Source organism: Perca flavescens, chromosome 23, assembly GCF_004354835.1.
Source record: "Perca flavescens isolate YP-PL-M2 chromosome 23, PFLA_1.0, whole genome shotgun sequence".
Lineage (NCBI taxonomy): Eukaryota > Metazoa > Chordata > Actinopteri > Perciformes > Percidae > Perca > Perca flavescens.
Genome location: NC_041353.1, coordinates 25,152,411 through 25,175,094, shown reverse-complemented (window position 1 = coordinate 25,175,094; position 22,684 = coordinate 25,152,411). Strand labels below are relative to the sequence as shown.

The 22,684-nt window shown below is 42.1% G+C and overlaps 2 protein-coding genes across 3 annotated transcripts in view; both read right to left on the bottom strand.

The window, feature by feature from the left end:
- The window catches only part of cnot4b (CCR4-NOT transcription complex, subunit 4b), a 28,010-nt gene extending 11,677 nt beyond the window's left edge, over positions 1 to 16,333 (bottom strand). The window contains exons 1-10 of one of the 2 annotated variants that reach the window (XM_028571059.1): positions 16,072 to 16,333; positions 10,289 to 10,522; positions 9,177 to 9,374; positions 7,527 to 7,613; positions 4,757 to 4,858; positions 4,545 to 4,670; positions 2,784 to 2,908; positions 1,759 to 1,902; positions 935 to 992; positions 549 to 807 (exon numbers count right to left, since the gene is read on the bottom strand). In XM_028571059.1, the coding sequence (XP_028426860.1) occupies positions 549 to 807; positions 935 to 992; positions 1,759 to 1,902; positions 2,784 to 2,908; positions 4,545 to 4,670; positions 4,757 to 4,858; positions 7,527 to 7,613; positions 9,177 to 9,374; positions 10,289 to 10,462 (1,273 nt within the window). In that variant the 5' untranslated portion in view covers positions 10,463 to 10,522; positions 16,072 to 16,333. The remainder of the gene's footprint in view (positions 1 to 548; positions 808 to 934; positions 993 to 1,758; positions 1,903 to 2,783; positions 2,909 to 4,544; positions 4,671 to 4,756; positions 4,859 to 7,526; positions 7,614 to 9,176; positions 9,375 to 10,288; positions 10,523 to 16,071) is intronic. The other variant, XM_028571058.1, reaches the window with a different exon arrangement.
- A 3,063-nt stretch (positions 16,334 to 19,396) lies between these two features.
- On the bottom strand, positions 19,397 to 21,835 carry LOC114550335 (toll-like receptor 1). Its single transcript, XM_028571034.1, has one exon. It carries the CDS (start codon positions 21,818 to 21,820, stop codon positions 19,397 to 19,399), a length of 2,424 nt encoding a protein of 807 aa, XP_028426835.1. The 5' UTR covers positions 21,821 to 21,835.
- Positions 21,836 to 22,684: the final 849 nt, after the last annotated feature.

Below are 22,684 nucleotides of genomic sequence, written 5' to 3'. Positions count from 1 at the left end.
CAGACAACACACAGAGACACAGACAGACAACACACAGAAAAACAAACAACACAGAGAAACACACACAAACGAACAACACAGAAACACAGAGAGACACACAAACGAACAACACAGAGACACACACACAGACACACACACATAAGTTGACTGTGAGCACGGTTCACAAACACATGTTGAACTAAGTAGTTAGTAAGTATCTCTCTAGGTGTTCATATATGCTCACACATTCTATGTGTCATTTGGATTGTTTATACTGTAATTATATTATGCTGGTCTGTTCTGTACACACGACATACAGTATACTGCATGTCCATCCGTCCAGAGAGAGGGATCCCTCCTCTCCTGCTCCTCCTGAGGTTTATTCATTTTTTGTGTGGCTTTTTCCCTCATACGGAGCGAGGGTCTAAGGACAGAGGGTGCCGTCTGCTGTACAGATCGTAAAGCCCCTTGAGGCAAACTGATCTGTGATATTGGGCTATATAAATACAATAAAACTGACTGGACTTAAAGACAACGCTTGCTGGACACAAAGCTGCAGCGAGACCGACCTGAGGTGAAGAGGCTCTGTGGCTCTGGCGCCGTGGGCCAGTCAGCGTTGCTGTGGGGGGAGCTGGGGAAGCCGCTCAGGCCGCTGGGCAGCGGGTTGGGATGCCTGAAGTTACTGTTGTCCGAGAACAGGGACTGGGACTCCGCGGGAGCCGCCTCGAACGGGGAGCGGGCTGTGTGGCCCGGGACACTGATGGGCAGCAGCAGGCTGGATTTACTGAGGCCGGGGGGGGGCGACGGGGACTCACTGCCTCCACGGAGCTAAAAGGACACAAGACAGGGAGATTCTGGTTTCATAGCATATATATTGCCAAACATAAATAAAATTGCATTCAAAACACTTTCACTCAAACATCTGGAAACTCCTGCCTGGGAGTCTAGTTCTTACCAGTTGTGAGGTGTCACCGTTGCCTATACTGATGATGTCTGTCAGTGTGTGGCTGGGGCTGCAAAATAAAAGCAGAAAAAAATACAAAGTATATTTAGCCACTAGAAGTCTGAGGAGTGTTCCAACCCAATACATAGTTAATGCCAGTTATGAATAATGGGTTTCAAATAAACACTGGCCAGCACTAATAAAAAGGTTAAAATGTGACTACAACCACCGTTCTCACATGGTAAATTCAGAATTATGTGTATTTCAACAGCACTGATTACATTAGGACAACAACAGAGGCATCTCTATTCTAGCGTACCAATGGAGACTGGAAGACTTAGAAAATGAAAAATCTGCAGGAGGTGTCCAGTTGCATAATGTCCTAATCAGCTTTTTTGACCCCCGATCCAATCCGTTTTTTAAAATATTAAATATCTGCCGATACAGAATCCCAATCTGATACTTGTATTTGCTCAGACAATAGAGCTGCCCAGCAAAAATAACCAGGTAAACAAAGTAACTAAAATATGTCTTAAATACATTAAACTAATGTTGGGAGTTTGGAGTTAACATTAACTTAGATGCAGGTGACATTAGGAATAAAGCCTGTCTCCAGTATAAACCTGTTCCAAATAAAGGCCTAGGTTATTTTATAGTAACATATAATCTAAAGCCACTCAGTTTCTCACACTCTGATTGGCTGAAAGACATCTGTAAGAAGTTAGTGTCAATAAGTCAACTTAAAGTGTAACACACAACTTCAAGCTGGTAGCTGGTAAGTACAGCCTCTGTTCCAAGAGAGACGCTAACAGTGAAAAGATGGCTGCAGAGTTTACCTAGCAAGCTGTGAGGAGAAAGGGCAGAGGGCCGGTACAGGGTCCAGGCTCGGGTCAGGTTGTGGCCCCGCAGGGGTCAAGTGTTCACAGTCTGAGCCCTCTGATGGAGGACTCCTCCCGGGGTCTGACGACAGGCCATCTTTACTGGAGGTGAGAAAGCCGGGACAGCACACCGACACACAAGCAAAGAGGGACCACACAAAGTCAAAACTATATATAAAGCCCTACTCACACATACACACCTTGTAGTTACTGTACTCATTATTTTGGCTTTTAAAACAACCATGGAACACATATGCATTTATTTGAATAAAAAACACACTAGGGTGACGTGTTCCAGGCATGTCCAGCTGGGAGGAGTAGGGCTGGGTGCCGTTCAAAAACGTTTGATACCGGTACAGATACCAATAGCGTGACTTTGATTCTGGTTCCTAAGCAATACTTCTTCCAATTCCAATTTTATAAACAAAATGACAACATTACGGCACAAATCTTTTTATATAATTTTCCAGCTCCTACTACGTGAGCCCTGTCTCTGTGTAACAGAGTTTTTCCTGCGTGTCTCTCCAACATGTAACATTAGACAGCCAATCACTAACATTATTAGATCTTGGGAGAAGCATGCTGCATGCTGATTGGCTCACTGATGGGGTTGGATGGTAGAAAAGAAGCCTAAAGCAGTAGATCTGATTTTCAAAATAATATTCTGCCATATATTAAAACAATTTTCCAACTTCAAATTTTTCCCCAATTTCAAATGATGTCCCCAAAAGGAAACTTTGTCAACATCTGTTTTATCTAAAAAGATAAAAACTCTGTTTGTTCATCTCACTTCAATTTTATTGCTGCTAAATGGGATAGTCAAGCAGACAAACTGACCAACACATATATAATAAAAGATCGATACTTGGCGTCTGTGTATCGATACAGTATTGCCACGTAACATATCGCGACACTATGCTGTATCAATTTTTTTCGCCCACCCCTACTGAGCCACACCGAGACGCTGTATGCTGTTAGAATACCTCTGTAAGGAGTTGCCTTTGGCCTTCGGCCGGTCCCCTGACACCGCTGGGCTCTGCAGGAAGGTCGGGTTGCTTTTGTACAGGTCTTGCAGTAGTTTCTGCTCATACTCTTGATGCTTTCCTGCCTGGAAACAAAACAACAGATTAGCGAGAGCTACGTTTCATCCCGACAGCACCACGATGGTATTCGCGAGGACTGAAAGAGGGAACCACAGGCAAACTCCAGGACACATAGTGTGGTATACGGGTTAAACATTTGGCTGTTCTTGCTGAGGATTCCCTCCTTTTGGTTACAGGCATATGAGTTAGGGCTGGGTATCGTTCAACAATGTTCAATACTAGTACCGATACCAGTACAGTGACTTTGATATCGGTTCCTAAACGATTTTTCAATACCAGTTTTATAAAACAAAAAGAAATGACAACATTACACATTACGACATAAATCTTTGTATATATGTTCCAGCTCCTACTACATGAGCCGTCTTCACACTGTCAGTGGAGTTTTTCCTGCGTGTCTACGACGTGTAACGTTCAACAGCCAATCAGACATTATTAGATCTTGGTAGAAGCATGCTGCATGCTGATTGGGTCCCTGACGCTGAAGAGATTCACTCCTTAGGGATTGAAATTGGGTATGCAATGATGAGGCATTTTTCCATACTCAATACTTTAGAGGCAATTCGGTTGGTGCCTAAAAAGTCTTGAATTTGGCACCCAGCCCTACGTATGGTATACTCACTACGCCTTAGCTAGACATGTCCAAAGTGCAAATAAGTTAAGCTACCTAGAAATGCCATTGCTTGGCATGGTTTTATGAAATGGTTTGGATTTTCTTGCCTGCATGGTTTTAATAACCAGAACATATTGCTCGATACTGAAGAAAATGTCTGAATTTGTTGATGTTGCTGTTGATGACTCTGAGAAGAAGTTTAAAGAGTTAAACCTACATTGTGTAATGTTCTGAGTTGGTTCTTAGCAAAAACCCTTTGTTCTTTCACAAATATGTGTTCATTCATGTGTAATTACTTCCACCAACTAATCAAAGTATTCTCATGAGTGTAGAATCTGACATTCAGAATCATTCAGAATACATACGGGTGATTCGCTTGAATGGCGGCCGCCATGTAGCGCCTCCATCTTTAAAATACGTTAGCCAAAGAGGGACATACCTCCACCTTTCGCACTTTTACACTCAGTGGCACCATGATGAATGCCAGAGGGAGATTACTCGCCAGGGAAGTGAAAAATAATTAAAACAACAACGCAACAGGCAAAGACCAAAGTTAATATTGGAGTGGCTAGAACAGCTGTGTGTAAACGATGGAGATACTACGAAATCATTGTGGGTTCAGCCACCGTAGGAGTTAAAACGCGATCGGAATGGAAGGGGTTAGAAAGTAATATTCAGTTGGTTGTCATATACAATTTCACCGCTAGATGGGAGAAATTCTTACACAATGTAGCTTTAAGTTGAGTAGTGTCTTCAGAGCTACTACACTAGGGATGAACAATTTGAAAATTGCACCTTGGACATTTCTGTAAAACATCTGCGATATGTTACATTATTCCAGCATTAATCTTATGAAAAAACAAATAATTATAATAATAAAAATCAAATGTTACACCAAACATTCAACTAAAGATTCAAATTCAATTTAAATCGCTGTCTTCACGATTCGCTAATCACATTCTTTCAAATTTGGATTGGGATTTCAAGCGATTAATGGTTTAGCCCTATACTACCCTGCCTGGACTTACCTGCATCTCCTCTTTAGTAAAACTGGCAGCCTCATCCCCCAGCTCGTGTAGATACATGCAGTCTGGTTTGGGGCACTGCATGCTCTTTAAAAAGTAACTGCAGTATTTTGTAGTTCCTAAAGAAGCCTGCAGAAGACAAAAACACAACAACTCAATATTCAGCCCAACCTTCCATGGATTCAAACCCGGTGTCCTTTATCTCTCCGTCTCACCTTCAGCGTCCTGCCGTCGACCACTACGTTGTTGACACACTGGATTGCTCGGAGAGCGTCTTCTGAACGTATATATGTGACGTAGGCACTGGCACTGGGACCCTGGGAAACAGAAAGACAACAGAGACACGGCTCCATAAAAAAAAAACTTCAATGACAGCCTCCACCAACCATCACGTCTATCCACACCCATATCATATATGTAGTGAAGACTTGGAAGCTATTTAATAAAAGGGATCAAGTTATCACTGTATACTGTGTACACACCATCACTGTGGGAGAGGTCTTTATGTAGGCCTAATTGTATTTTTATGTTATTGTAGAAGTTATCTGCTGTATTTATAGCTGATACTGGGACAGGACCATCACAGGAAAAAAGGAAATTAAACCAAGAACAACTAAAAGCTGAAAGGGAAAGGCGACAGCGATAACACAAGTCAATCTCAGGCTTTCAACAGATGGAGACAATTACGGGATTGTAAATGATACTAAACCGTCCCTGAATTGACCCTCAGGTATGTTATATATCCATTTCATTCATAAATAACTTTAGATTGCGCGATGTGGTTGTAGTCAGTAGCCAACATTAAATTACACCTCCCCCTTCCATTTAGCGCCCGTTTTTTATTTCTTTCAGTCCGTGGTTGTGTTCTACTATTTTCTGGTCCCTTGTCCCCCTGTAATGTTACTTGTGTAAAGCGTCCGCGGGTTTCATGAAATGCGCTATATGAATATAAGTTATTATTACGTTTGTTGCTACAACAATCTCTTAATGCTTTGGCTCGTGACCCAGTGACAGTGATCCCCGGTTTACAGTGCATACAGAAAGTATTCACAGCGCTTCACTTTTTCAACATTGTTATGTTATAGCCTTATTCCAAAATGGATTAAATTAATTTTTTTCCTCAAAATTCTACACATAATACCCCATAATGACAACTTAAAAAATGTATTAAAAATAAAAAAACGAAGAAATCACTTGTACATAAGTATTCACAGCGTTTGCGATCAAGGTCAAAATTGAGCTCAGGTGCAATCTGTTTCCACTGATCATCCTTGAGATGTTTCTACAGCTTAACTGGAGTCCAACTGTGGTAAATTCAGTTGATTGGACATGATTTGGAAAGGCCCACACCTGTCTATATAAGGGCCCACAGTTAACAGTGCATGTCAGATCACAAAACAAGCATGAAGTCGAAGGAATTGTCTGTAGACCTCAGAGACAGGATTGTCTCAATGTACAGACCTGGGGAAGGGTACAGACAAATTGCTGCTGCTTTTAAGGTCCCAATGAGCACAGTGGCCTCCATCATCTGTAAATGGAAGAAGTTTGGAACCCCCAGGACTCTTCCTAGAGCTGGCCGTCCCTCTAAACTGAGTGATCGGGGGAGAATGGTCACTCTGTCAGAGCTCCAGGGTTCCTCTGTGGAGAGAGGAGAACCTTCCAGAAGGACGACCATTGCTGCAGCACTCCACCAATCAGGCCTGTATGGTAGAGTGGCCAGACAGAAGCCACTCCTTAGTAAAAGGCACATGGCAGCACGCCTGGAGTTTGCCAAAAGGCACCTGAAAGACTCAGACCATGAGAAACTAAAATCTCTGGTCTGATGAGACAAAGATTGAACTTTTTGGCGTGAATGCCAAGCGTTATGTTTAGAGGACACCAGGCACCGCTCATCACCTGGCCAATACCATCCCTACAGTGAAGCATGGTGGTGGCAGCATCATGCTGTGGAGATGTTTTCCAGCGGCAGGAACTGGGAGGCTAGTCAGGATTGAAGGAAAGATGAATGCAGCAATGTACAGAGAGATCCTGGAAGAAAACCTGCTCCAGAGCGCTTTTGACCTCAGACTGGGACGACGGGTCATCTTTCAACAGGACAACGACCCTAAGCACACAGCCAAGATATCCAAGGAGTGGCTTCAGGACAACTCTGTAAATGTCCTAGAGTAACCCAGCCAGAGCCCAGACTTGAATCCCATTGAACATCTCTGAAGGGATCTGAAAATGGCTGTGCACCAACAATCCCCATCCAACCTGATGGAGCTCGAGACGTTCTGTAAAGAGGAATGGGCGAAACTGGCCAAAGAGAGGTGTGCCAAGCTTGTGGCTTCATATTCCAAAAGACTTGAGGCTGTAATTGCAGCCAAAGGTGCCACAACAAAGTATTGATTAAAGGCTGTGAATACTTATGTAGATATTATATTTTCGTTCTTTATTTCTAATAAATTTGCAAAAACTTTTTTCGTGTTGTCATTATGTGGTATTGTGAGTAGAATTTTGATGAAAAAAAGTAATTTAATCCATTTTGGAATAAGGCTGTAACATTATGAAATGTGGAAAAAGTAAAGCGCTGTGAATACTTTCCGTATGCACTGTAGCTCGCGATACATCCAAAGTAGGCTAAGCTACACTGGAAATGTAACGATGCATCTGTAACTTATTCTCTTATTGTAAATGAATGATTTTCTGTCTGAGCAAAACATTCATCGTGACTATATGACCTCCCGTAACACTAACTCAGTAATCTACAGTAGACAGTACAGCACCGTAAAGAAAAGACCTTTATGACAGCAGGTGTAGTAAAAACACTATCGCTACTGTCCAAAGAGGACATCAACACAAACTGAAAGTTACACTTTAAATGTCATTGTTTTATCCTATTAGACATCTGTGTAAATTATTGTCATAATTAATGTGACAAACAACCCAGTAACATGATGCCTGTGCCCCCCCCCCTCCACCTCTGCTGGGTGTGCAGCGTCTCACCTGGGAGCCAGCGTACGATGTGCTGTTGTTGATCACCACTTTGTGAATCTTCCCAAACTTGCCAAAATATTCTGGCCTCCTCAGAACCTGTTAAACACAGAAGACACATAATCCAATGTCATAATCATTTATCGTCATCATGGTTATTGCTGTATTGGTCCATTTTCTATATCATTTTATAATCCAGCATAAGTTCATGAAACAACAGCGAGAGGACACCCCAATGGGCTTTGACCTTATATTTTGCTTGGGGGGAATAACCGATGAATACTCTGCGTTACAGTCATGTTTACAGTGTGCATTGAGTTCATCACATCTTCATAGTTTCTAGATTTTAGAGTCCAATTTTTCAGCCTTTATTTTCTATGTCCACATATACGAGGAAGCAAAGCATATATGTGAAGAAGCCAACTCGGCCGCTATAATAAAACAGGGAGAAATTGCGCGGCAGACGGTAGCCAACAGACTGAATGATGGTCTAAAAATAGACATTTACGAGCCACTTCTCTTAACTGAAACCATTCTGCTCACTTTTAAGGCAAAATATACAACTGTTGATGTGTGCTAATTAGGCTATTAGTAGCCTAACTCCTTGAATGTTATAATTATGACGGTTATAGTTCAGAGCCATGGTCACGTAACATCTATTTTTAGGCTACTTACTGTCAGCATAGCAGCATACACTGTGTGTGTGTGTGTGTGTGTGTGTGTGTGTGTGTGTGTGTGTGTGTGTGTGTGTGTGTGTGTGTGTGTGTGTGTGTGTGTGTGTGTGTGTGTGTGTGTGTGTGTATGTATGTGTCTTTTGACATTCTGCTCAGTCTTGGCATGCTAAAAATGTCTCACAAAAATCATTTTGAGTATTTTTATAGCAAAAGTTCCTCTTTTTACCTTTTCCAGTAAAAAATAGAAATATGTTTGCTGGCTCATCTTAACCTTGGGAGGGGTTACACAAATGTATCCAATCCAATGTGACCTGCGGTGACTATAATCCTGCCTTTGATACAAAAACCACACTTGACCCTGAATATTTTAGTAGAATGTTATGTGCGGATTTTAGCTGGCAAAGACTTGTTGTCATTGAGGTGGGATTTGTTGACCTTGAAGGCAGGTGTATGTGGAGGCCACTCGTCCTCCTCTCTCTACCGCTGGCTCACTGGGACTTTAATTCATCAAAAATAAATCAGACATGATTTCCCATATTCTTAAATCTCATCTGAAATTAGGTGAAATAAGTCAAGCAAAATTCTTTATTACCCTGTCAATAGTGTCACTTCAGTACTGAGTACATTTTGTAAAATGTGTGTGTGTGCGCGCGTGCGTCTGTGAATGTATGTTCTGTTGAACTTTCAAAAAAACATGACACAGTATCCAACTGCTGAAGAGATGATTAATATGTTCAGGATATTTATGGCATTGAACGTCATCACAGACGCCATCAGGCATTGACACCCCCCCCCCCCCCTGCTGTTTTCCAGGACTGCTGTGTGTGGGAGATGTTGGCAGACTGAGCTGCTGCACAATTACATACCAATACTATTCATTTCATCTGAATACCTACTGTCATCATAGAGGCATACACTGTGTGTGTGTGTGTGTGTGTGTGTGTGTGTGTGTGTGTGTGTGTGTGTGTGTGTGTGTGTGTGTGTTCACCTCGGGGTCAGCCAGCCTCTGGGATAGCCCCACCACAAACACCAGGTTTCTCTGCACCACCCGGACGCTGGCCAGATGCTTTCTGTTCTCGGTGATCTTCTGCTTCTTCTCGTTCTGCTTCTGCTTCTTCTCCGTCTTTATCCTCTGCAGCTCCTCCTGCGACAGCGGCTTGTACACCGCCGGGTCTTCTGGGTACGGCTGCAGAACACACACACACACCATTCAGGGAACACATCTGCCATCAGACGAAAAAAAACATCTGGCAGGTCACTACAGCGTCACTTTATAGTCTATATCAGGAGGGTCAAACTCAGTTTCACTAAGGGCCACACTGGAAAAAGAGAGTCACATCAAGGGCCAGACGTGTAGCTTACGGACATGCTTTTATTTCATCCAAAAAGTCAGATATCTTTGACTGTATTGTTTGCATGTCTCATATAGCTTTCTCACTTCAGTTTGGTCGACATAAACCCCTAAAAAAGCCTCCAAAGAAAGAAAGCAACAAAAACTTTGATAACAGTGACAAAAACAATGAAAAAGCCAAAATTGACTGAGAACCAACATTGATATGCGGGCCGGGTCCCAATAAGCGCACGGCCGGATTTGGCCAGCGGGCGTTGAGTTTGCCGCATGTGGTCTATATGAAAAAAAAGACCAAATAGTGGATAGGAGTCGGGTCCAGCCCTGGGCCACGTGGTACGGGACCTGATGAACCCAACTACGAGCTGCTGGAGATGTGGGATGACACAAATGTCTGTTGGGCTGTACGGCTTTTGGACAAACATGAAATATAAAGACATTTTCAGGGGCTCTGGGAATTTATGATGGGCTTCTTTGTCGTCATTTTAAAAAGGTACAAAAAATAAAACAGAAAAGATTCAACCAGATTTAATTAAACATGATTCCTTCAATAAAGCCCTTCTCTATTTAGAAGATTTAATGTTCTGCTGTTTGTGCATGCTGGTCACCCTAAACAGAGACTATTGGACACGGGATGTATTGTGAGACTGTGACTAGTTGGACTTGTGTCAGTTGTTAGAAGGAAAGCCTCCAGTGCTTTGGTGCGCACACTGTGCCAGGCTGAACAGGCTGTAAAGAAGACAGAGGTGTACCTTTCTGCAGGCGGGACAGAGGCCGTTCTCGTCCGTCCTGATTCGATGCCAGCAGAAGCGACAGATCTGGTATCCACAGGTGCAGGGGAAGAAGTTGACGTCATCGATCTCCAGCGGCTCCATACACAGCGGGCACTCCATCAGGTCGTCCTTCACCCCAGGGTTCCGGGACATCCTACGATCACACACACACTACTGGATCGGGCGACGTCCAGGACGGGGACAGGAGCTGCACTGGGACAAAGATAAACAGCAGCTCAGCCACATCCTGAGGACCATCAACCGGATGAAAAGTGCTGCTACTAGCAGCTGCTAGAGACTACGGCGCAGGTCCTCCCTCCTGTGGATGAGAGGGAAGTTGACTGCTTATAGTCCAAGACGTTTTGATGCTGGTCGTTTTTATCTGGCACAATCTCAGGCAAACACCTCTTTAGAGGGTGCCAGAAATTCCTCTATGCAGAAAAAAAAAAAACTCTGCCACATCTGTGTCTAAAGCGTTGAAAAAACTAGAGTAGATAACAAATAAATATCACTCAAAGAGCTTAAAGACAAAACTTGCTAAAGAAGTCCACTGGAGCCTAGTCTCGCTTTGCCAGACCCTCCCCCAAAGCGCGCTAAAGGAGGGTCTGGCTAGTCCACATAGCATTCAGGGATGGGAGGAAAACATGCTCTGGATTAATTGCATTTCTTTAAACCAATCAGAATCACCATGGGCGGTGCTAAAACTCACTGCGGTTACATTGGACAGATAGTCTAGCTAGCTGTGTCAATTTACTATGCAGCGAATCTGAAAATCAGTCGATAATAGTTGGATCGGTGCATCCCTAAACATATCCTAACTTATGTGCAGCTGTAGCACAAGTTCCTGCCTGCTGATATAGGCCCAAAACAGTACTGTGGGAATGGTGTACGAAATGCCCGAGTTACCCAAACTCTCAGATAAATAAACGTTACTAGATATAATGAGATATAGGACTAGTATGCATGTTTGGGCCAATCACAGAAGTTATCTAAAATGATCTAAGGTTAAACAGTTACTAGCAAGGCGGCACCGATGTGTGGAGTCAAGATGTTAAACTTGAGTCTGGATCAGTCTAAGTGGCCAATTAAACTGTTCTCAAGACCTCTAAAAAGGCAGATGCTGCTGGTTAATTGGCAGGAAATTGAGTGATCCCACAACACATGATTTACTTTAATGCATGGGTGGGCATGGCGCTAATGGACAGACAATGAACCAAACTGCAACACAAAAGCCATCCTGACCGCTTGTTTCCCCACAATGAACCCCTAACATCCATTCTCAGGAATATACTGAGAAGGAAACCTGCACAGTACGCTCGGAACTGTGGATTTTTTTAAGAAGAGGACTGTATAGTTTGCAATTATCCCACCAAGGTTCCCATCATGCTTTGGGGGATGTAAACAGGCAGTATGCTGTTGCCATGGAGACAGTGGGTTAGGGTTCAGTTTAAGCTAGGGCTGCACGATATGAGGGAAATATCTAATTGCGATTATTTTGACTGATAATGCGATTGTGATATGATTCACGATATTGGAGGGAATGATCATTTGTGTATCTTCATTCTCATTGAAAAAATATTGAAATTTAAAAAGTTAACCATGACTATAGTCCGAGGATCTGTACCAAACAGAGATGTTTTCTGTAGTCTGCAGGATAGGATTTGTCTCTGCAGCACCACAATACTTCATTCAGAATGGTTTGACACAGATTTTGCCTTTAACAAATATTGAGCCCCCCCCCTGCAATTTGGATAATGCACTAGTCCATATTGTGATTTCGATAGAGTGCGGATCTGGACGCATTTTTCTGTCCGAGCCCGGCCCGCATCCAACAGGCATTAAGATATTTATGTCTGAGCCCAACCCGAGCCAGACACCGTTAAAATCATTTTCATCATCAACATTTTTTTCTCATACTAATGACACATGTACGTTTGGGGGGGGGGGAACTGTAGTGCTCTAACACTAATGGCTCCTCATTCATCCTCTGCTTTCCTGCTTGGTTCTGAACCAGGGGATCATTCTCCTAGCAGAATGATCCAAATAAAGTCTGTATGCTCACAGAGAACACACTGACCTTTGCATTGTGGCAAAACACAAGAGGAAGAGTCTTCTTTAATGGAGCAAGGCAGCACCTGAAAGCTCTCTGTTTACAGTGTGTCAGTTATCGTAGAAGAGCTGAGCCCCGGCGGTTGTGTTGACAGAGAATAGGCCTGGCTGAGGCCATCACTGGCTCATAGAGACACCACGCAACTCATGCAGAAGGAAACCGATACAAATACAGCACAGACTACGTACTGCAAGAACTTGCTGACTTTTGCTCGTCGTGCAGTTATGACTTTTTCGGAGTAATAATTAACTGAACTGCATTGTGTGCATGGCTCATAAAGAAAAATTAACACGGCACGCAACCGTTTGCATAAGACTATTCCGCGAGTACTTGCTTATTTAAACAAGACCACACTGGTAAAGAGCAGAAGGCAACGTCACAAAAGAGTGTAGAGAGATGCACGATATAAGCCAATGTTTTCAAAATCATAATGGCCGATGCCGATATATACACATCCTTTTATCTAGATGAAGAGAACACCAAGTCCCTCCTGTACTACTTTTAACCTATTACTCTCACTTGTTGTAAATACAGACATTAAACAAGACAAACATTTGATTGTACCATATATGTATCATTTTACAAATAAAAGACATAGACATTCCTGAAAAATGAGTTCATTATTTTACCTGGGGGACAATAAATGATACGGCAGTCTTACATTTTATTTAAGAACAACTGTAACTACCAAGCATTTAAATCACAAATAAATTACAAACTCTGTACACACACACACACACACACACACACACACACACACACACACACACACACACACACACACACACACACACACACACACACACACACATATTAAAAAAAGACTAATATCTGCCGATACCGATGTGATTATTGCTGATATATAGTGAATCCCTCGTGTAAAGTACAGTTACAGTAATAATGCTATCATATAGCTACATCAAAACCACAGCTGCCGCAAGGCTGGGTCCATTTGAAAATTGTCAATACTACGGACTAAAGAAAGACTAGTGAGGTTTGATTCCCAGGCCCTGTGCACCAACAAATTCAGGCCCAGTTTGATAGCATTAGGAATCAGCTGTGGTTTGGTCTCTGGCACTTTAGCTGCTCAATGCTCCACTGGCTCTGTGACCGTGCAGCCCCTAAATTGATCCATTGTTAATTTCAAAATATATCTTTCCAGTGCAGCATCAAATGCACTTAGAAAACGTAGCCTCACAAGCCACAGCAAATTGTTAGTGTGTTACAAAAGTGACCGCCCATAGTCCCTCCTACTAGTGGAAACAGCCCAAAAGTATCATGTATTCACTAATCTGCAAATACTCATCTCTCAAAAAGGGGAAGGTAGTAACATCTCTCACAACAAAGTGGCGTGGTTAGCTTTAAAATGTAACAGAGACACGGTTGCTCTCCAAGAGATGGGTTTTATCACTTCTGTCAAGTTGCTTTAATCACTCAGGGTTGTTTTCTGCATAGAGAACGTTTTGGCGCCCACCAAAAACGTTTAAGCCAGCGCCAAAGGAAAAATCACCAGCACCAAAGCGTCTGGTTTTTAGCAGCCAGCCTCAGTCTCATCCACAGCTGTTATATTTTACACATGCAGCTGGCGCTGATATGCCAAAAGTTAAGAGGCGGCAGCGTCTCTAAGTCTGCTAAGCCCTGTACTGTAATAGAATGTATTTCTAAACAGAAAACGTCTTCTGTAACACTTTTGCATTATTGTACAAATTAGCTACAACAGTCATAGCAGTTAGGCTTACCATACGTATGTCACTCCTAAATGTTTCAACTTAGGAGCATGCCTCGGAATAAAAGTTACCATAATGCCCTGTTCATAAAAATGAAACAAACTGGACTTTGGAGTCAAGTGTAGTCAGATCCGGGCCAAGGTCCTGGATGCGAAAGCCCCCCCTTTCTGCATTATATTTTTAATTGTTACCTGCAAACAGTTTTTCTTGACATAAATACAAGACATTTTCACCATAAACTAGTGCCTAGAAATGTATCAGAAAGCAGGAAATTAAGTCTTTGATGCTCAAAATTTCTTTTTTAACTTACTTTACATGCAATTACTTTTAATTATAATTAATGTGGCCCAAAGGCCCATTCAGAGCCAGTAAAATCCCTGTCACTGCTGGGCATTACAATGAAATGAACACATTAAGAGGTTTAAAAGGCACATCGTCAGCCCTGTGATGCCACGGTGTGTCTCTGGGGCTGACTTGTGGACAGTTTAGGAGGAGGACGAGTCCAATGAGAACAGTGTCAGATGTCAACACAGAGCTAGGCCGAGGGGAGACTATTGGCACCATCGCGCAGACTACGACAGTCGGCCCATTTCAGGAGTCAACCTTTTGGCATCTTAACTTCACTTTTAACCTTCTAGAAGCAGTGGTGTTTGTTTTGGGGAAGACGCCAGAAGTTTAACGTTTGAACAACAATTAACAGACCCCATGCCAACTGTTATCATCGATTACTGATTTTGATCACATCACATCTTGTTACCTTTTTTTTCTTTTCTTTGCTGCGTGCTAGGAAAAAGACAGAACCAACATATAACATAGCCTTACTGCCATCACATTGGCCTTCCCACCCCCAACCTATCCCCAACAGCAAAGCCAACACCCCAGCTCTGATCGTTGTGTGGTATTTATATGTTGTGTATGCTGTGCAAAGGTTGTCAGTGGAACAGACTGGAGGGAACTGTGCTCTAAAGGATGTCTTGGGTCAAGGTGTCAACGTTTACTGTATGTATGTTTGTTTGGCCCTGTACAGACTGTGAAAACTGATTTTCCCAGTGGACAATAAAGAGCATTTATTTAAATATATATTTATTTAAATATATATATATATATATATATATATATATATATATATATATATATATATATATATATATATATATGGTCAGAGTGGCTCTGAAACGGTGGAAATCGACCAAATGCGCCAAACAAGTTTTGGGAAACGTTACGTAAACGTTAACGCAAAGTTTGTGACCCGTAGTAGCTCATATATAGCTAAATAGTCAAGTAACACACTTGTCATGGTCACATATTTATAATAAAGTGTGAAATTACAAGCAGAAACGTTATTGGTTTGAGGGTTAGAACCAGCAGCTTTGTTGTCAGTCATGTGCTGGGTGAAGTAGCTAACGTTAACACTTAAGCGGGGCTCCGCCGGTACTGATGACGAGCTAAGCTAAGCTAATCAGCTAATAAGTTAACCAGCTATGCTAACCGGCTTGGGTGCCAGACTGGAATGCTGCTAGCTAACGTTACTGTCGGGCTTGTACGGGTTTTCTTGAGGCTTGCTGTGTAATGGAGTACAACGCTCACTGCGTAATTTGTTACTATCAAAAGACACCGGCAATTCCTCTCAAACTAGGGTGTTGTTTATAAGTTGTTCCTTACAAAAGTCTGTCAGGAAGGAGTTTACGCGGCCTGCCCTCCGCTGGCCGGCAGAGCCCGACGTAACCGAAGCAGCAGCAGCAGCAGCAGCCCACCGTGAGGGAAGCTGCCTTGGCCAGCGCCTCTAACAGACCAACAGTAGCTGGACAGCAGCACAAGTCTTTGGCTGAACTACATCACGTCTGTCTTCCAATGAAAATGATGGTTCAGTGCGTAGTCCGGTGTATAGCATTGGTTTCATTTGGGATAACTGTTTGGATACTCACCCTGCCTATGTGTTATTGCAGCTTCCTCTCCAGGATGTTGAGGGAGAAGTATGCCTGTGCGGGACACGGTTACAGCAAGCTGCCGTCACTAGCGGTTGTCACGGAGCCAACCGGCCTTTCTGTCAGCTTGTAAAGGTGCTGGCTACCTGCTGGCAGCACAAACCACCATCTTACACGGGAAGGAGGAGAGAACAGGGGCAGCAACAATTAGAATACAACTCGGTGAGTCGGCGCAAATCGTCTTGGGTGTTACACGCATGGAATTATGGGTATTGTAGTCTCTTCTAGCGAAGCATCTCCAAACCGACTATACAATTGTTGTGGTAACATCAGAAGGTTACAATCCTCTGCAAAGAATATTGCTTTGAGTTCTGTAAACAAGATTGATAATAAAATGATAAGATAACTTGAATGTTATCTATAGGTAAGGTAGCCATCCACAGATAAGGTTCATCCTAAGGATTCACTGTGCCACATGTAGGACTATGTTTAACATTAAAATGTGATTTATAAAATCATGCCAGCAATTACTATTTTAATAGCTTAGTATTCTATGCAAAAAAAGGTATGTATAAGATGGCTCACTAGATGGCGCTCTTGGTTTTAAGAGAAAGGCCTAAGGCTTTGCAATTCATTGTATTCTCAACCCTTTGTTGAACAGAAAAAATGTCACATTTTCTTGAGGAATGGCGCCTAAACCGTCTGCCCAAATACGCACACCTACTGTAAGTCTTCCATAAAGCCAGAGAAAACCCTGTGTCTGTGCTGTACACACTCTTTCTAATTCCCTCCTTCATCCCGCTGTGGGGTGTAGTCTACAGCACTGGTTCTCATTTTTTTTTTTTTCAATAAGGTACCCCCTTTGAAATACGTTTTCAGCCAAGTACTCCCCTGAGCAGAACCAAACATTTTGGGTACCAAAACAAAAGGCCTAGATAAAGAGGTAGAATCAGTGTTGTAGTTTACCTGATATGCAGGTATACGCAGTATAACCACTAAGAATGAATGCATTTATTGGTCGTAACCAAAGGGTAGGGTCAGAAAAAGGGTCAGGCTCAAAAAAAGTTCCTGGATTTCCATATACCCATTTAAAAATGCTCAATGACACGCAGCGACATACTTTCCATTATATTTTTGACATATTTAGAATTGTCATCTGTGTGTTTGCATAGGCTAAATAAAGGTATTTCTACAGAAGTCTTTGACTCTCAAAATTGCCCTGGTGGAGGGCACCGAGACTCCCTAATATGATATGCCCACCCCCCCAATGTCCCATTCTGGCCCATATATATATATATATATATATATATATATATATATATATATATATATATATATATATATATATATATATATATACATATACAGTACAGTATACCCACTGCAATACATTAGACTACACCACTGGGTATAATACAGCGCTGGGCCTGTTTAGGCTGAACAGCAACTTTGTAACTGAAAAACACTTCAATGCTAGCTTACAAATCAAGTCTTTAGAATCCATCACTAATTTCATTCTTTATTACAGTCAATTATTTTAGGAATTATTATGCATCATGTACGCCCTGCAGTACTCCAAAGAGAAACACTGGTGTAGAGGCTCATTACCAACTGTAGATGGAGACATTTGCTGTTTCTAAATTCAAAGAGCCTCTAAACAGGGAACACAAACACAAGGCCACAAAGCAGAACAAACAGCCTATTGTCTGCTGGTAAAAATACATTTTGAATTATTTAAATAGAAAACGCTGCCCAAATCTGAATACTTCTGTTTTATTATGTTTTCAACCCTCCGGTTGTTGATTTCTTTCAACAATTGTCCAAAAATATAACCCAGATGATTCCATAAAATGCTCTTCACAAGTCAAATGAAGGGTCAGTTCACCACTTTCATTGACTTTTGGGTGTTTTATTCAATGTTATAGTGTATTTATCACCATCCTCTGATCTTATTAGTCAAAACAATTCATGATTTCAGCTTTTTCAACACAAAATGTAGATGCAATTTCAAATAAATGAGGTTTATTGACAATGAATTCAAAAAAGATCAAATCAAGCTTTATTTGTCATTGCATAAATACAGTGTATTAAAATAACGAAATTCAAGGTGCTGCTCCAGATATATACATACATTTCACTCGCTCTTTTCTCTCTACCACACACACTCACCCATGAGTTCACCACATGTGCTATATATGTGAGTGGGTGAGTGTGTGACAATGAATTAAAAAAAATTAAGTGTAAAACTAGCAGCTAAAAAAACAACAAATTTTCTTCTTTTTTTAAACGTTGAAAAGCGACAAAAATGTTTTTTTTAAAACCCAGGCAAAATAAGTGTCAAAAAAGAGCTCTAATTACTGTCCCTAATGACTCCTTTTATCTCACTGGTAACTTGTATGAAAGCTGTAATTAAAGCAATGATTTGTTGTCATCATGCAACTATCATTTTGACTGATTACAGAAACATAATCATACGCATCTCCAATTCACTATATGTGGCAAATCAAATGGTTATATCTGCAATATTACTGTAAATATCATAACAATATTTAGGTATGTTTCCAGTGCATTGTGTTTTCTGTGTGGAATAACAACGTAAAAAATCTCAGGGGCAATAATGTCAATAATATTTACATTCACAAGCCAGACCCACATCAAGATTATAGATAGATATAGATTTCTAGGCTGGTTCTTATCCCACTGTATGTACAATTTTAACTTTATTTATCTTAAAGCTGTTTTTTATATACATATATATATATATATATATATATATATATATATATATATATATATATATATATATATATATATAAAAAAAATAAGACACACAAGAAATTATGAATAGGATAGAATACATAGCTACTCAAAAATAAAGAAAAAAAAAATGCAAAGGAAAGAATGCATGTAACACATACATAAGTGGATCCTGTTATGCTGAGAGATCCCTTTCAAAGCAAAGCAAACTGTGTGTGTGTGTGTGTGTGTGTGTGTGTGTGTGTGTGTGTGTGTGTGTGTGTGTGTGTGTGTGTGTGTGTGTGTGTGTGTCTGCCACAGCTCAGCAAGGAAACAGTCTGTGAATGCACAAAGAGGCATTTTCCAAATCGTTATTGGATTGCTGAAGCCTTGTATTAGCCTCAGCTGAACTTTGGAATTAATTTTTGCACAGACCCCACCCACCCCCATCACTCACATTGGTATTGCAGGAAGAGATACTGTATCTTCAGGGCCAGTATAAACAGGAGTAACAATTACAGCAACCAAAAACTGTGTTTTTTTTTAGATAGATTTAAAAAAGAAAAATGAGAAGCTATCCTTTGAGCTCTTACTCTTGGTCTGTAACTAGAGGTGCTGTATCTGAAAGGGCCAAAGCCACATCCTTCAGAACCATCGATTTGTCTGCCATGTGCAGCATGGATTTAAGACTTGCCCAAAAAACCTGCTGCTTCCGTTCATCCTTCGGCCACTCCAGGTACGTCTGCTGCCTCAGTAAACTTCTAAGTCTCAGGAACTTTTTGGGCAGAGAGTTAGTCGGAATGGGCTCCAGTAATATGAAGACTAAAGAGTCCTGCTGGACACTGATGGCTCTGTGCTGGGCAAAGAAGAGCTCGTAGTTGCACCACTCGCTCTGGACGAAGTGTTTGGAGAGGACAAACAGCGTCTTGTAGCTGGACTCCACACAGTTGATGATGTTGTCTATGATCCACTCACCGGGGACAAAGTCACGCTCGTGAACGCAGAGTGAAAACCTGGCACCTTCCAGAGTGGGCACCAGCTGGCTGCCCACCCAGCCAGAGTCCTGGTGACTGTAGGAGATGAATGCATGATAACTACAGGATAGATTCTTCAACATGTGGGAGCGTTTCCTGCCTCTCCTCTTCACCCTGATCCACACCCATAACATCTTTGTATACCACACTCCGTCGCACTTATAGAAAAGCAGACCCATGGCTGCAGATATCATTATTACGACAGGAACAGCAACTGCAGCTTGAAGCCACATCTCACATGACAGTTCACTGGTTTTGTACTCGGAGAGTGACAGGCCTGCAAAAGATGGCGGGGTGCTGCATGTATAATCTAAGGGCCAGTCCGGGAGCAAGGACTTGTTCAGAGTAGTGACGAACCAATAAGAGTCACATGAGCAGACGAATGGATTGTTTCCAGCTTTGAGGGTCTGAAGTCCGGGAAGTCCTGCTAAGACCTCCCTGGATACAGATGTGATAGCATTCTGGTCTACGTAGAGACTGAGCAGCGCTGGGGCGCTGAGATCTGCAGGGAGGACCTGGATGCTGTTGAAGCTGAGTTGGAGGTGGGTCAGCTTGGGAAAGCGTGACAGAGTTTCCTGCGTTACGGCTGTGATTCCCGTCTTTGACAAGTCGATCCTCTCAAAGTGTGAGGACAGGTATTCAAAGACGCTGTTGCCCAGGTTGTTGTTTCCCAGTCTGAGTTCAGTCAGCTGAGCAGGCCAAGAGCATTCCCGGTCCAGGTAGATGGAGTTGAAGCTGAGGTCCAGAGACTCTAATGTCTTCATCTGATTTGTCTGCTCAGAGATAAAGGAAAGACTGCTGAATCGATTCTTGCTTAAGGACAGTCTCCTGAGTTTGGGGAAGACGGAGGTTTGCGTACACTTGAACCACCAGAAGCCTGCGTCCGTTAGGAGGTTATCTGACAGATCCAGCGTCTCCAGCGCTGGCAGGACAGAGAAGAGATTGCAGGGTATAATGTTCATTCCGCTCCTGGAGAACTTCAAATAGGTCAGATTTGAGATGGCCTCTAAGCTCATGTTGATTGTGGGGTATCTGTATTGATAATGATGCACACCGTTGAAGGTAATTGAGCAAAGGTTGACCGTGTGATTAATGGTGCGAAACTGAAACCCGTCTGGTGTGTCTTCATTATAAGTGATGTTGACGAACGAGAGGTCATAAAGGTGGGAGAGCCACACGTTCTTGAAAAAGCCCTCCATAAAGGAGCTGTTTATCCACGTGTTTTCTACGGTGAGATTCCGTATGAATGGCATTGTTCTCAGGTTGTTAAACATTTCGCCGGTCACACTGCACTTTTCTGGAAATGGAGTGATGAATCTCAGCGATGTTGCTCTTGTCGCATTCAAGTCCACGAGGACGTTCTTGAACATCCCGGGAGCAGCGCAAAAAGATGCGAAAAGTGAAAAAGTTTGAAGAGACTTCAGTTTTGCAAGAGCTCCGGCGTCATACTTTTGCCAGCCAATTCCTGCTCCCAAAACCAGATGATGCAGAGAAACGTTCGCCAACGGATCAAAGTCATGGAGGTTGACTGACGGAGCAGCTGTGCTGCCCAATGACAGCACGTCCAGATTCGTTAGCTTCTGAAATGACGCTGGAATACTATAGCTGCTGTACAGATTGTTGGCCAAATCAAGGATTTTCAGCTGTTTCAATGGAATGTCAGGGATGAGAGCTAAGTCATTGTAAGATATATTTAGAACTTTGAGTGCTGGCGTGTGAGCGAACACAGCAGGAGAGATGTTCTGCAGGCCACAGTGAGTCACCTTCAGACAACAGAGCCGGGACAGTCTAGAAAACGGAGCTCCGCTCAGTCTTTGGATGGAGTTGTGAGAAATGTCCAAATACTCCGTGTCTTTGGGAAGATTTAAGGGAACAGTTGTCAGATTTTGATGAGAGAGGTCTTTCATTCTCTGCAACGATGTGACACACAGTTTAAATCCCCGTTCATCTTTTCGTCCAGCCACCCAGTCCGGTTTCATTAGGGACAGGATGGCAATGGTCCCAATCAGAGAAGCGACGATTGTGCTGAAACATCCAAATCAATGAAGTAAATTAGTCAAAATGAATGACACAAATAGCTGCACATTGACCAACCTTTTTTTAATAGCACTTATTGCGAAATGGAAAACTAGTTGTAAGGGAGAAGAATTGGTACAGTACCTGTGTGTGGACATAGCTTGAGGAGTGTGAGGAGCTGAGGTCTGAACTGTGTGCTTTGAGCTCTGACTTTTATCCTCCTTTGCAAGCAATCCATCAATCACTAAATCTCTGTTCCTCTTTCTGTATATTCCTCTTTTCTCTGCTTTTATTTCCTTTTACATGACTACAAATTGTGTAAGAGGATGTTTAATTGAGGATTAAGACTGTACTGTAGATGTAAAGATTCAGATTATTGTTAGTTTATGATACATATCATTAAAGCTTTAGTGTGTAACTTTTTGATTATTATTAATGAACGTCCGTTACATTCAAGCCATTGCCAAATGAGTTGCTACAAAGCTAATTAAGACTATCAGCTCCACTATTTTCCTGCTCAACTTTTGGACCGATTTGGGAACCGGTACTTTGTATTGTTTTTTTAAAGTTTTTCCAATGTTTTTGTGACTTTTTTCAATGGTTTTGTCAGGGATTCTATTAGTTTTTGTTGCCTTTTTCAACTTTTTTATAGATTTTTTTTTTTGCGTATATTCAACATCACTAACAATAATTGATCCATAGACATTTTTCATAACACAAATGATGTACTGGGTGTGGATTTACTTGCAGTTTGGTCCGGATGCGGACCTTGGTCCGGAGTTTAAGAAGCACTGCTTTACAGGGTCAGAACTCATAAGAGCTTCTAA

What these genes read in the sequence shown, in the direction of transcription:
- LOC114550335 (XM_028571034.1), bottom strand. Translation starts at nt 21,820, where the DNA reads ATGAAACCGGACTGGGTGGCTGGACGAAAAGATGAACGGGGATTTAAA.